This window comes from Buteo buteo, chromosome 17, assembly GCF_964188355.1.
Source record: "Buteo buteo chromosome 17, bButBut1.hap1.1, whole genome shotgun sequence".
Classification (NCBI taxonomy): domain Eukaryota; kingdom Metazoa; phylum Chordata; class Aves; order Accipitriformes; family Accipitridae; genus Buteo; species Buteo buteo.
In genome coordinates this window covers 30,705,514-30,719,394 of record NC_134187.1, presented here as the reverse complement: position 1 = coordinate 30,719,394, position 13,881 = coordinate 30,705,514, and the positions used below count along the sequence as shown (strand labels likewise).

At 57.8% G+C, this 13,881-nt stretch overlaps 1 protein-coding gene across 4 annotated transcripts in view; it reads right to left on the bottom strand.

Annotated features, from left to right (window-relative positions):
• Positions 1-13,881, bottom strand: part of LRP1 (LDL receptor related protein 1) — a 91,473-nt gene that overhangs the window by 64,120 nt on the left and 13,472 nt on the right. For 3 of the 4 annotated variants that reach the window (XR_012653357.1, XM_075049716.1, XM_075049717.1), the window contains exons 2-3: positions 8,889-9,011; positions 1,543-1,680 (exon numbers count right to left, since the gene is read on the bottom strand). Coding sequence is in view for 3 of the 4 variants with exons in the window: in XM_075049716.1 (XP_074905817.1) it covers positions 1,543-1,680; positions 8,889-9,011 (261 nt within the window). In the remaining variant the exon portion in view is untranslated. The remainder of the gene's footprint in view (positions 1-1,542; positions 1,681-8,888; positions 9,012-13,881) is intronic. The other variant, XM_075049718.1, reaches the window with a different exon arrangement.

Here is a 13,881-nt window from a genome sequence, read left to right as displayed (position 1 = left end):
TGTCAGCCCTTTGTTGGGGGGTTGGTTTGTGTTGGGTTTTATTTTCTTCCCTCCTCTACTCGCCCTGCCCGTCCGGTCACTCGGGTGCTCAGAGGGCATTGAACTGGGTCCCAGCAAATCTACCATCGAGGGGAAACTGCAGCCTCCCAGCCACGAGCCTCTCTGAACCAAAACCACGCGGCCCTTTCCACGTCCTCCTCCGCAGCCAGGGCCGGACAGGGAAGCGGTGCCCAGGCGCTGCAAAAATCCTGCCCCCCGCATGTGGAACCATTTAATAAGCCAGGCAGGGCCCAGCCGAGCTGTTTACAGGGTTTATCGGCTTTGGCAGGCCCAGCTATCCATTTCAGATTCTTATCTCTCAGCTAAAGCACCGCATGCATCTAAAAAAAAAGAAAAACCCCCAAGAATGCCGGGTCTGCAGGCGGGGGACGATGGGGGGAGTTTCAGCATGGCATTTCCACCTCTGTGAACGTCTGCAAGGGCAGCAGAGGCTCCCCGGTGTTTCTCCGCATCGGCAGCTCTGCGGGACAAACCTCCCACGCACCGCAGAGGGAGCGGACAGGGGGGACCTCACGTCCGACACAAGCGCTAGCACGGGCTTATGTCCCCAGCGTGCTGAAACCTGCGAGCAGCAACCGCCCTGACACGGCGCCTGGCCGCACCCAGCCCTGGCCTCGTGTGTGCTGGTCACGTGCAGCCCAGCTGTGAAAAATCAGATCCCACTTAAGTAACGAGAACCGTTTAGCGAGGTATTAATTGTCAGCTCGGGCACAGCTGCAGAAGCCGCCCCGGGCTTCTCCCGCAGGAGCCGGGCAGCGGAGAGGAGCTCCGACCCAGCTCCAGGGCCGGGTGGGAGGGAGCCCTTTGGGGCAGGGTGTCCCACACCTGGTTCGGGCTGAGCAGGGCAGGAGCCCTCCGCCTCAGGCAGAGGAAGGGCTGGGGAGAAAAGCACGTTCCCTGCTCGCCCAGAGTCTGCAGAGACCCAGCTCCAAGGGTCAGCTCAGGACATGCGTTTCTGAGCGACTAATCTGCGCACCAGCAAGCCGGCACACACTGATTTAGGGAGAGTTTTCCAGCAGGATTAGCAACCGGGGACAGGCCAGGAGGGGGGACAAAGCTCCTGGAAATTAGTAAAAAAACATACTGGTATCTCTTATCTGAACCAGAACCCCAGCCCTCCAAGCTTTTAAACCCAGGAGACAATGCAGCTATTTAATGGCCCGCAGGCTCAGGAATGATGGGCATTTCACTCGCAAGCGGCTCTGGCTAATCTCTGGATCTGCGACCGGCCAGCCCGGCACTGAGCTGCCCAGCACTGGCTGCACTCGGCCGGGAGAGGGGAGCACGGAGCGCGGTGGCACCAGCGCAAAGCTCTTAAAACCAATGTGGGGCTCCCACCGTAGAGGCAAAAAAACAGGGACAAACAGGGACCTTGTGACTCTTACCATGGTGGGGGAGGAAAGGAGGCAAGGGCAGTATCTCGTGGGGCAGCCCCCCCTACCCGCAGCCCCTCATTGACCACCACCACCCCCAGACACCTACCCCGACAGTGCGGCCCCTCGTCGGAGCCGTCGAAGCAGTCATGGAGCCCATTGCACAGTTTGCTCATGTGAATGCACAGCTCCGTGCCCAGACAGTTGTGCTCGTTGGGCTGGCATCGAGATACCTTGCTCTGAGGACCTGCAAGACAGCAAAAGGCAGAACTATCACCAAAGGGAGAGCATGACAGCTCTGCAACCCCATCACCTGGAGGAAAGACCCAAACCTCAAGGGAACTCTCAGCCCCCCCCCGTTGCTCTGCCATGGCTCTCCAGCAGTGACCATCGCCTGCTGGACATGGCCTTGCACAGTGAGATTTCAGGTAAAAGCTCTTAAGGCAGATACAGGGGTTCAGGGAACCTCACATTCCCTGGGATGCTGGCGGGAACATTTTTGCAGTAGCTGACACCAGGCAAACACCATGCCGGTAGCAAGTCTGTGAACACACTTTGATTCCTTCTGCCCAGGCGTATGTTAAATCCTCCTTGGTTTGGATTCCCCTGCCCGGCACGTGCCCCAGAGCAAAAGGTCCCCTAGCAAGGCTAGTCCCAAATCCTCTCGGCTCTCATGGCAGCTCGAGCCCAGAAAAAAGGCTCAAACCAGGCTCTGCCCCCTCCAGCCAGCATCCCTGGCTCTCCCTGGAGGAGACATTAACCGACACTGGATTTCCCTTTCAAAGCAGGTGGGACCACTGCGGGCACTGCTCTCCGGGGAGGAAAAGCACGACCCATCTGGAGTGAACTTTCCCTTTTCCATTGCCTCTGCAGCGCGTGGCCCAAGCAGGAGCGTCGTGTGAAAAGGAAGGAGACCTGGAGCAGCTGGGGTGGACGGGGACCCTCTGCCCAGCCCCAGAGACCGCTGTCGGTGGCCACGTGCCCACCCTTGGGGAAGAGCCGGGTTGACGGGCTGGGATTCCAGGAAGAAGGTGACTCCAGACCTCAGCAGCCCTAGACTCCCTGTTTCAAGCTCCCGTAGGTCACATCTACTCCGGGCTGCCTGGACACACAGACAACTGTGGGCACCCCTCACTGCTGGGAGGGCCGGGGGCACGTGGGGTCAGGCAGTGCCGAGCACCCCAAGCACAGCCGCCCCGGCTTCCCGCTGCCCCAAGCACTCCCTCGGGTGCCAACATGCTCTTTGTTAAGAGGCTGCTGTGCAGGCAGGCTTGTGGGGGGTCGTTAAGAACCAGGGCTACGCAACACAAGGAGACTTAATCTCCATTATTAACTAGAAAAATTACAAAGGAAGCGAGGCTTTATTTTTAAGCTTCTCTGAAAAGAAGCATGGCATTGAGACAAACAACAAAATACACCATAAATCGATTAACATCCTGAAACCCCGTTAAAAGCTCCACTGATGTCCTGGCTCCAGCACTGCTTCACCCCGGGCTGGAAGGCAGCTGCCTTGGGGTGATGCACTGATGGCAAGCCCTGGCACTGCACTGGCACAGCACGGGCTCGGCGTCAGCGGCCCACCGGCATGGCACATGGACCAGAGAGCTCTGCAAAGCCCGACTCCCCTCCGCAGGCTCTCCTCTCCTCCCTGGCCCCAAACCTAAGATTCGCTTTAGGGCTGAATACGCAGCGTTTCGCCAGCTCTCGCTGGAGCCACCAACACGCCTCTGCTGAGTCAACGGCAGCACGCAAGTGAAATACTAAAATCCCATTTTACGAGAAGACAGTGGCTGTTTACGCCTTGCCCACATCAGCAGGGCAGGCAGCACATCAGCCCCACTGCAGCAGGGATGGTGGCAGAAATAGCTCCCCGAGCTCCCCACGGACCACCCTGTCCTTTGCAGCAGGCGAAGCGCCGGGTGAGCACCGAGAAGGGCACCTGCACCACATCGCACACTGAGCGCTTTGTCCAGGCACAGTCCCGTTTTAGACAGCTATTGAGACCAGCAGTCACCTTCATCTAAGACTCTACTGATGGAGTTTGTCCTAAATAAGCTTAAACTCTCCTTGGAGAGGAGCGTTACATCACGCGAAGCTTGCGGGGTCCAGCCCAGCACTCTGTGTGCCAGCACATGCTCATCCAGCACAGTTCCTGCCCCGCCAACACGCTCCCGGCCAGCAAGGGCTCAGTTTCACTCCCTGCGAGCTGTCACTGCTGAGCTACCCTAGACAGGCTTTTAACCTTAATCCTCAGGCTCCCAGCAGGTGCTGCTCCAGTGGGGGCTAAAGGCTCTCAGCAGCACACTGGCTGTGGAAGGGGGACTGCAAACCCCAGGGGAGGAACGCTGGGACCACAAACACCCCAGGCAGCTGGGGGCAGCCCTGGCTCTTGCCTCCAGCCCAGCAGCTCAATCCCACCCCAGGGCTGCACTGACGCTTCTCCCTCAGCCCCATCTCCCACCACCCCGCTGCCGTCCCTGTGCCGCAGCACGATGTTGGCAGCGCGCAGCTGGCATAACTAATGGGAGACTGAGGTTAAAGCCTGGGGGTGGCTCCTCTCAGATGGACGCTTCTCCAGTTTAGCCTGAGCCCCTTCTGCAGGAGGCAGTTGTGGGGGCACGGCCCCAGGGACAGGCAGGGCTCGCGCTGCCTGCGCTGCCTGCATACCCCACAGCTCAGCCGGCAGCAAGGAGGGCGATGGCGGAGGAGCCCATCTTACTCCGCTGGGCAAGGGCTGAGGGGAGTTTGGATGAGGGATGGACAGGACCTGCTGGCTCCAACCCCATGGTTCTCCTGACCCTGCACAAGACCCCTCAGCACGTCCCAGGCAGACGCCTTTGCACACCCATCCCTCCATCCTCCAGACTATGAAACAGCAAATTGCTACTCGAGGAGCAGATGGAGCAGGCTGGGTTTCTCCTCTGCCCCTCCCAAATGCACCAAAGCCTTTGCAGAACTAAAGTCCAGCAGGACATCTTCAACAAGCTGCCCCACAGCCCGGCACGCTGCTGCTCCTGCAGAGATGCGCGGGAGGTTCCCACAGCAGGAGCAGCCCACGAAATCCGCTGCTAAGAGCGCACAAACACCACACCTTGTGGAAAGGTTCCCCAACCTGCCACAGTAAAACCTTCATCCCCTTTCATTTGTTTGTTTTGTGCAAAGTGACTAACTCTGGGCTGTTGACACACGCGTCCCCCTTCTTGCACAAGGGGTGCCCAAAGTACAGAAATCTAATGGGCTCCAGATTCCAGATCACTCCGCTGCGTGCAGGCTGCGTGTCAAAGGTGTTCCAGTATGTTTCCAGTTAGCCGACTGGCTTGGCACTGGGGTGATGGGCTCCTCCAGGATGGGGGGATATGGAGCTCAGGACTCCCGGGCTCTGTCGCACCCATCGCGGGCAGGGGTTTCTCCTCTTTCCCAGCCCCAGTCCAGGGCACCCAGCAGACAATTCCCGGGAGAATTTCTTACCAGGTGCCACTTTCACAACTTTTGTTTTTCACAGGGGGTTGAACAACAGTGCTATCTGGGCACTGAGTAATTGTAAATTAAGGGTTAATTAAGTAATACCAATATACGGGCCGAAAATGAAGGCACTGAAATAAAGCGCACAGTTCGTCAGTCAAAACTGATCTGCTGTGTCCATTATTCCCCTGCAAAGAGCCTGGATCAAACTACTTATCACAAACAGGGCAGGATTAATCTATGAGCCACTTTGTTTGCTTTTGACTGTGTTGGCACACTAATAAATGAGCCAATTTATTACATGTGACAAGCTTGTGGTACACCCCAAGGAGCTGAATTAGACAGGAATTTTTAACCTCTAAAACCCACTTGGAAAAAAAAAAAAAAAAGAAGGAAAGAGAAGCAATGCTTCCTCCTGTAAATGTAGCCTGTAGTTGATTTGGCAACAGCCCAAAGAGACACAGACATGGGGGAACGCAACAAGGGGACAGGCAGGAGGAGCTGGGAGCGGGACAGTCCCGCTCACCCCACCGGTACGGACAGCAGTGCCAGCAGCTGAGCACCGGCAGAGCTCAGGCAGGGAAGGTCCTGTTGTTGCCTCCCAGCTGCGCCCGGCGCCAGCGCTGCAGGAAGAGGAGAGCAAAGGCTTTGCAGACGACGGGCTCGCTCGAGACGCATCCGAACCCGAGCAGGGCCACGCCATTGAGAGATCCAGCACTGGGCGAGTGCGGCGAGACAAGGGATTTGAGACCTGCTGAACCCTCAGACCGATGAACCGTTTGACGCTGAATCCTCGCAAACATCTGAGCGACCAAAGATCGCAGACCTGCAGATTCATCTGCAGCGAAGCAAACGGTGCGACTGTCGCGTGGCTGGAGAAACGCATGCCGGCAGCTCGGCTGTCCGGCTCGCGGGCAAAGCCCCAGCCCGGCCAGGGCACCCAGCTGAGCTGGGAGAGCTCCAGGCAGGAGGCCAGCCAGGATGCAGCGGCCAGACGATGGCTGTAGCTCAGCCACGGCAAATTCATTTCTCAGAGACCCTCATCTCCTTTGATCTTCAACAGGATGGAGGCTCTTGTCCAAGTTTTTTTTCCCCCCAGGAAAGCTCCATGGAGTGAAAAACCAACGGACTGGGCAAGAACCGGGTACAAGCCACTCACACAGACACAAGCGCAGCGCTGAGCTCGGAAAGGGAACTCTTCCTATTCTCAGCTAACACGTAAGCAAAGCCAGCAAATACTTAAAAGGATTCCCCAGGGAGGAAAACCTCGCGTATAATACACAGCATTTCAAGAGACTCTGACATGAGTACATTAGTGCAATGTAAATAACCCTGCCGCGCTGCTGGGGCGCGAAAGGGTGCACCAAGCAGCGTGCAAGAGCCGTGTTTGCAGCCTGGGCTTAAAAAAAAGAGATTAATAGTAATAAAAGTCATTCTCTTCCTGCCAAAAAGATAAGGAGGATGAGAGCCTGCTGGAAGCCCCGGTGCCAAAGTGGCGTGAGAAAAGCTTGCCTGGCAATCCCGGTGATACCGGGCTCTGTGCCCTGCGTGTGCTGACAGGTCACACTCCACTCGCGCGAGCCTGGGCAGGAGCAGGCAGGCAGCAGGCAGCAACCTCCATTCATAACCCCTGCCCATGGGAAAGGCAAAGATGGGTGAGCACCAGGTCAGACGTGCACCAGCACCGCAGCAAGCACTGCCCAGCCACTACTGCGGAGGAGCCAGCAGCGATGGCGGCTGACCCCAACCTCCACATCCCGGAGGGTGCAGCATCCTTCTGGCTCCCTCCTGGTGCTCCCCAGGCTAACGCAGTCTTGGGGCTTGAAGGGGGAACTTGGGGAAGGTGAGCAGAGACCCTTGGAAAGGTCAAGCCTCTCCAGGTCCCCAAACTGCAGCATTCGATTCTGAAGCCGGGGAGGGAACCGCTCCCCAGGAAAAGAGCATTTCCAAAGTTCAGGGTCTGCGGTGGTGATGGAAACTCATGGACTCTGTCCCACATGCAGCGGCAGGGCGAGGAGAGAGGACATGCTGGGCTTTGGTCTGTGCCTCACAAGAGGCTCCCACCTGCCTGTCCTGGAAGCGCCAAGCACATACTGAGGGGCACATGGTTAGCGGGGGTCCTGCACCCCCCCGGGGAACAAGGCTCCCTCCTCCAGCAGGAGCTGTGGGTGCTCGAGCCCTCAGGGGACTCTGAGCAAACCTGAGAGCGTCTTCCTACCTCACACCCGCCCCCCCCCCCCCCCCCCCCCCACAGAGGCCACAACTGCCACAGACAGACACAAGGTGCATCCGCAGAACTGCCGGACACTGCTCCCGGCACCCACATGGTGCCGGAGCAGGGATCGGGGAAGGGCCGGGCGGGCAGCGGTGGGGGATGCTCACGGCCCCGCTGCAGAGGACACTGAAGCTTTCCAGCTCCTGCCAGGGTGGCAGCAGCCGGAACAGGCAGCGGCTCTGCCTTCCCTGTCCAGGGGGGAGACTCTGCCAGCCCCCACCAGCGGTGCCTTCACAGTGAAGAAAGAGGAAGAAGGAGAAGAGGGAAAAGTATCCAAGGGGTTCATTTTCTGTTCACCTGTCCATATGGATGGGGGGGGGGGGGGGGAATGAAGCGAGCGCAGACACGCACAGCAAGCGGAATACGTCAATCAGGACGGATTTCTTCCAGCCAGGGAAGGGCCTCTGAGTCCTCCCGCAGTAATTTTCCAGGGCTGCTGATTGACTGGAGCCAGACAGCCCATCCCAGCCCCCTCATCCCTCCCACGGAGGGGATGGTTGCATCATTTTGCCTTAAGAAATAAATAACCCCGGTGCCGAACCAGAAACTGCTTTGGAGGAGACCTTTATGCCAAGTACAGCATGAAGCAGGAGTCCGGGAAGGATCTCCGGGCCAGAGGATGAGAGGATTTTGCTGGTCACTGGTGAGCAGTGGCAGGGATGAACCCAGCTGTGGCTGTCCTGCAGACCCAGCATCTCAAGGCTGCTTTCCTGACACAGTAAAACAACCTAATGAGGCTGCTCCTGTGAGGCAACAAGGGCAGCACAGGCTCCCTCGTCAGACGGAGGGAGAAACCAGGACACAGGGAGAGGTGGTTCCTTGCTCCAGCCCAGCCAGAGCAGAGCCCCGGGCACAGCACGGTGCAGCGGGACCAGCACACCCACCGTCCCTGCAGAGCCCCCGGCACCAGCACGGCTCTGGCTCGCTCCCCTGCGCGGACACCCCCCCCCACCTCCAGCCCTTGCACCCCATCTAACCCAGCCCGGTTCCCCATTTGCTTCTGGACTGAGACCCAGCTGCCCCATCTGTGGCGGGAGCATCCCCAGCGCCGGGGCCACCAGCACCGCTGCAGCAGAGCGGCTCCAACAGCCCAGGACAAAACCAGTAAAACCAACACTGCACCCTAATCCAAACACATCTGGGGAAGCGACATTGCTTTCCCTGGCTGTTCCTCAGGGCTCCCAAAGATCTCCTCCTTCCCTTCAGCCCAGCCCTCGCTCCAAGCACCCGTTACATGCCAGGCACCAGAGGCACAGCCGCCCGAGGAAGGGATGCAGCTGTGTCAGAGGTGACCCCCAGCAGGCGCAGCCCCTGCCCAGCACCACGGCTCGCTGCATCCTCGCCTCCAGGACTCTGCCTTCCTCGCGTAGCCTTCCTCGCGTAAATCAGTTTTGATGGAAACAAAAAATAAATCAGTGATACCCTGTTCCCAGGAGGCTGTTTTGTTACGATGGATCACAGCCCCAGAGCCAGAGGCCCCGGGAGCAGCAGCTAGGGAGATAAAGGGAGGACGGACAGATGGACGGCTTGGACTCCTGCCCCGAGTGGCACCCACCCCCCCTCAGAGGTGCTGTGGACTCCTGGTACTCCGGGAGAAACAGGAGCTGAGGTAGAGCAGTTGTGCCGTGACGCCTGTTCGGGACCCTGGAACGACCGTGCAATGAGAATGGATGAAACAAAACCAAAAGAACATTATTAGGAAGGAAAGGCATACATACATATATCGGGTGATTCATCCGAGCCATCCGGACAATCCTTTTCCCCGTCACAGCGCCAGCCCTTAGATATGCACGTAATCTGATCTTTGCATGCAAACTGTTTAGGGCTACATGTCTTCGGTGCTGGATGAGAAAAGAAATAATGATAATAAACAAGATCAGTTTCTTCCCAAAGACAAGTTATTTAAAAAAAAAAAAATTTTAAATTAAGGACTAGATTGCTTTTAGTTTGATTTCTTTCTAACGGCTCAGCGAAAGTTTTAGCCTGGCATCAGATCCATCAGCCTTGCCCCTAAGGAAAGGAGAAAATTTAAACTGAAGCATTAATTACACTGCGAGAAAACAGGAACCGAGATCCATGATGCGCTAACAGATTTTAAAGATCATTTAACTTGGATGAATTAGCTCCTGGGAGCCAAAGGCAGTTTATTTTCTATCTAGACAGTAAAAAAGACAGGGAAAAAAATAAGAAAACCCAAATGAGAACAAATTAAAAAGTAACGTTTTTAAATCACAAAGACAGCACCACCAGCAGCAGGATGGGTTTTCCATCCATCCTGCACCCAGGAAACACACACGTGCACAGCCAGGATGGTGCTCCCAGGGGAGAGGGTCGACCTCCCTCCTGGGATACGCAGAAATAAAACAAAGTCAGAAAAAAAAACCAGGAGGAAAACCTAAAGCACAGAGCACATAACCGGCCTGACCCGTGGCGATGGGAGCAGGCCTGGGGAGAGCCCCGGTGCCCTCGCCCCCAGGCAGCTCCAGACCGGGGTGCGCTCTGCCCCCACCAAAATTGGCACCTGGAGGAGGCTGGCTGCAATGGGGGGGTCACTGCACCCCCCCGAGCACAGGCTGCTATTGGGGGTCACTGCACCCCCCCGAGCACAGGCTGTGTGACACCCCCCTTCACCAAAGGGTCGAGGTTAGAAGGGAAGGCAGAGACCCTCGCCTGCCCCCGGCACTGTCAGGCTGCACTTTGCCAGTCAGCCCGCACTGCACCAAGGTCTCTTTTGGCCAATCCACAGCGGCGGGGGCAGCACCAAACGTGAAAAAAAATACGTAGCCGTACACGTCACACACACGGCGGGTACCAAAGCCAGCCGGCTCATAGGTGATGCCAAAGCAGGGCCGGCAGCAGAAGTTCAAGTAAGAGCTGCAGTCGGGAAGGGTCAAAATACAGTGAAGCCGTGCCTGCTTCGAACCTGACCCACCGTGCCAGGGGCTCCCAGGCGAGGGCCATTGCCCCGGCATGCAGCAGAGCCCGGCACCCACAGCCCCGCCGGCTCAGGCTATCTTCTTGCCAGTCTTTCAGCATTGCACTTTCTTCCCAGAGATCCAGCTCTCTGCAGTGAACACTTCCACGCCGATTGCAGCTGTTGCTCGGAACAGCGAGCCTGAGCCCTTGGGAAGGCAGGAAAAATCTTGAAAACCTAACGAAACGCAACTGTGAATGTTTGTTAAAAGCAAAGGCAATCAAACACATGCAATTCCCTAAACATTTATCTTGTGTCATCCCTAGTCTTCTGCTAAATTCCCTGCTCCAAGGATCCACTTAAATTTTTGCTCAGCCCATGGAAGGAGGGTCTCTGCATCTGCCTCGCTGCAGCCGCACCAAGCAGCACCACAGGCAGGAGCTGCTGCCAGCGCTGCAGCTCATTTCACGCGTTTCATGACCCAGCTCGCCCTCAGGCTCCTGACAAGCAGAGAAGGTGCCGTGATTTCTCTCCAGCTCCTGCCATGTGAAGGAAATGCCGCAGCCAGGTCCAGGCAGCTCCTGTCCGGACTGCAGCAGGGATGCTGCGAGGGAAGAGGATGGGGAAGGTTCAGTCCCCAGTCCAAATCCTGGTTCCTACGGGGTGGGAGGAAACTCTCCCCACTGTGTAATGATGCTAATTATTCCTCAGACCTGCAAAAGGGCTTTGTTTGATGTCATTTGGTTTGATTGAAGAGTACCACCTCCCACAAACCTCGCTTCCCTTCTGCCTTTAAAGCATCAGCATTGGTAGCATTGGAGCTGTTGCTTAGAGGGAAAGGCTTGACACCACGACGGGGAGCTCAGTGCAATCAAGATGGAGACTGGACATACCAAAATGGATGAAACATCCCCTGTTATGAGCAGATGCCTCCCCCTCCACCCCCCCCCCCCCCTTCTTTAGGCCAGAGGCGACAGAGACCAAGCCTGTCCCCTTCCTCCTGCAGGACACAGCAGTGCAGGGCCGGGAGCTCGGGGACAGGCGCCTCCTGCAACAAGCTCTCCTCCGAAGCCGGCTCTGCCACCCCCTCTTCCCGGAGGAGCTCATCTTCCGCCTCCATCTCCCAGCCACAAGCGTACCAAATGCAAGATTCATTAAGAAAACCACAGCAAAGAACCGACACTCCCTTGGATTTCCTGCTCTCCCTCATCCTTCCAGGTCTCCAGCAGCCACAAAGTGACCTACGGCTGCCACAACCACCCAGCCGACCGCAGCCAGCACCCAGGCACCCAGTGGGCCAACAGCGGTCGCCATCTCCCCCCGGGTCGAGCTCAGCTCCCAGCCTCTTACCTGCCTCCTGCCCCCCGAGGGGAGCGGGCAGACCTACAAGAAGAGGGCAAACCCCCAGCAAGCGGTTCCCAGCCTGCTGCCCCATCCCAGTTGCTCACAGTCCTGCGGGCTGCGTCTACACAGGAGGAGAAACCAGAGGCAGGACAGGATCTTGTTTTGCACTGGAGATACCGGTCCTGGAGCAGAGACGCTCACCAGCAGCACGGCAGATTGGCCCCTCGCTCGAAGGAGTCATCCCTAAGTACCAGCACCTACACCCTGCAGAGCGGCCCCGACTCCGGGGCTGGCTGCACTCGGACCGGAGCAGAGCAGGTTCTCCTGCCGCTAGCAGCAGCTCCCACACACAGGAGCAGAACACGTGGGATTTCTTCCGAGCACTGAAACATTGCTCGCGCACGCTTCATCAGGCTGTGCACGTGTCATGGCTTTCCTCAGGGAAAGGCACTCCCGAGGACACGTACCCCGCTGACACCCACCCCCTCTCAGAGGTGGCGATGCTCCAGCTCAGTCCTTCCCCTGGCGCAGGCAGACCCCCGGGAGCAGTCCTGCCACCCCTTGATGCCCCAGGGCACGTTAACCTGTAAAGCTGCACCCGAACCCAGCTCAAACCACTGATCGTCCCCCCTCTGCTATTCCCAAACACGAGGACAGCTTCGGCAGCACGAGGCCTCGCGCCTTCTAGAGCGGCTTTTGCATGACAGCCGCCGCTGCGGCTCCGTGCAGGAGGAGGGAAGGAGATCGCTTCCCCTCTCGGCAGCCAGCTCTCCAGGCTCCTCGGCAACCCCACGCACTTTCTGTTCTTGCACAGCATGTTCCCAGTGAGTTAAATGGCCCCGGAGTAAGTGTCGAGATGCCTCAGTGCCAGGTGGACAATTAGAGAAGGTATCTGTTAATGCATCCTTCACCCGGAGCCAAATTTCTTTCCGAAAGCCAGGCGGCCACACCAGCAGAAGCGGCAATGGCAGCGGAGAGCGGAGCTCCAGCTCCGGGTCGGAGAATAAAGGCGCCTTCATGCAGCGCACAATGGCCAGCTCAGAGCGGGGCCAGGACAGCTGCAAGAGCCGTCCGCGGAAAACACGTCCCTCTTTGGCAGTTGGAGGAGAGATCCCTGCTTAAAAGTAATTCAAAGGGGACAGAGGGGAAAAAATTGTACTAAAAAAGTGGCAAAAAAAATGGCTCTTTGGGTGCAAGAAAGGGAATCCTTCTTCTCCGGTACGGGGTGGGAGCAGACCCCCCAGCAAGGGGCGTGGAGAGGCAGCGGGGTCTTCCTCGGCAGGACAGGGACCAAAAGCCTGGCTGCGGCTCCCGCCATCCCCCGGAAACAGGCAGCCGGAGGCTTTGCTTAGAGTGCAGCGGGTTGGGGAAAAGGGCTGTTAAAGAAACACAACAAAACACATTTCATTTTTGCCTGAAGCAAGAAATCGACACTTCCATTTAAAGGGACTATTTCAGGAGGCTGGTGAGCAGGAGGTCTTCACCTTGAGCAGATGCCAAATTACCTCCAGTGCACAGATGAGTACGGCATAAAAACCTAGATAGACTGGAAGCAAACCACAAAAATATTAAAGAACTCCCTCCCTGAGCAAGCCGTACTTTCCTCTTCAGCCCAACTCCTCCTCCCCTCCTCGGGAGGAGGTGGCTGGCCAGTACTTCGCAAAGGAAACAGCGCTGGCCATAAATACAGACTGGAATGAGCGTGATTTGCAAAACAGATGTTCTCGGGGGGAGAAGAAAGAGCGAAAGGGAGAAAAATAAATCCACTCCACATTCCTCCCAGGTCTCCATCCCCAGCTACCCCCTCCCCTCCACACTCGCACACCCCATCTTATATGGCGAGGAGCCTGCCAAAGCACACACCTCCGGCGCTGCGCAAACAGAGCCGGGCTCGCCCCGCACCCGGGGCACGCAGGGAGTCTGCAAACCCGCCTGGCACAAGGACTCGGCCCTGGCAGCTCACCCTGCGCCGGCCAGGACGGATGCGGCAGCCGGGTCCGGGGGGCAGCAGGGAGCCGGTGGTCTGCAGAGCCCCGGCCGGGCACCCCCGGGCCAGCCGGAGCGACGCGCGGCGCACCCGGCCGGCCGCTCCTAGCTCCCGACACCGCACGTGCACGCTTCGCCTCGGTGAAACGAAAATCTGCCAGGTTGTTCCGGAGGACAAAAGCCGAGCGGGAAACCATCAGGACCCGGAGCGGGGGAGACGGTGAAGCCCCAGCAAGCAAAGGTGGCATCCGCCGAGCTCCAGCCCCATCGAGCTCACCGCCATCCCGAGCACGTCGGCACGATGGGTGTGCCTGCGCGTGCCAAGAAGGCTTAACGCACGCCAAGGTGCAGGGGAAGCCGCTGCTACAATCTGCTCTGCTCCCAGTTACCGTTTTGGCCACTTTTGGCTGATTGCCTTTCTCAGGGGAGGGCCTGTCCCATCAGCCAGCTGAACATCATGTCTTCAT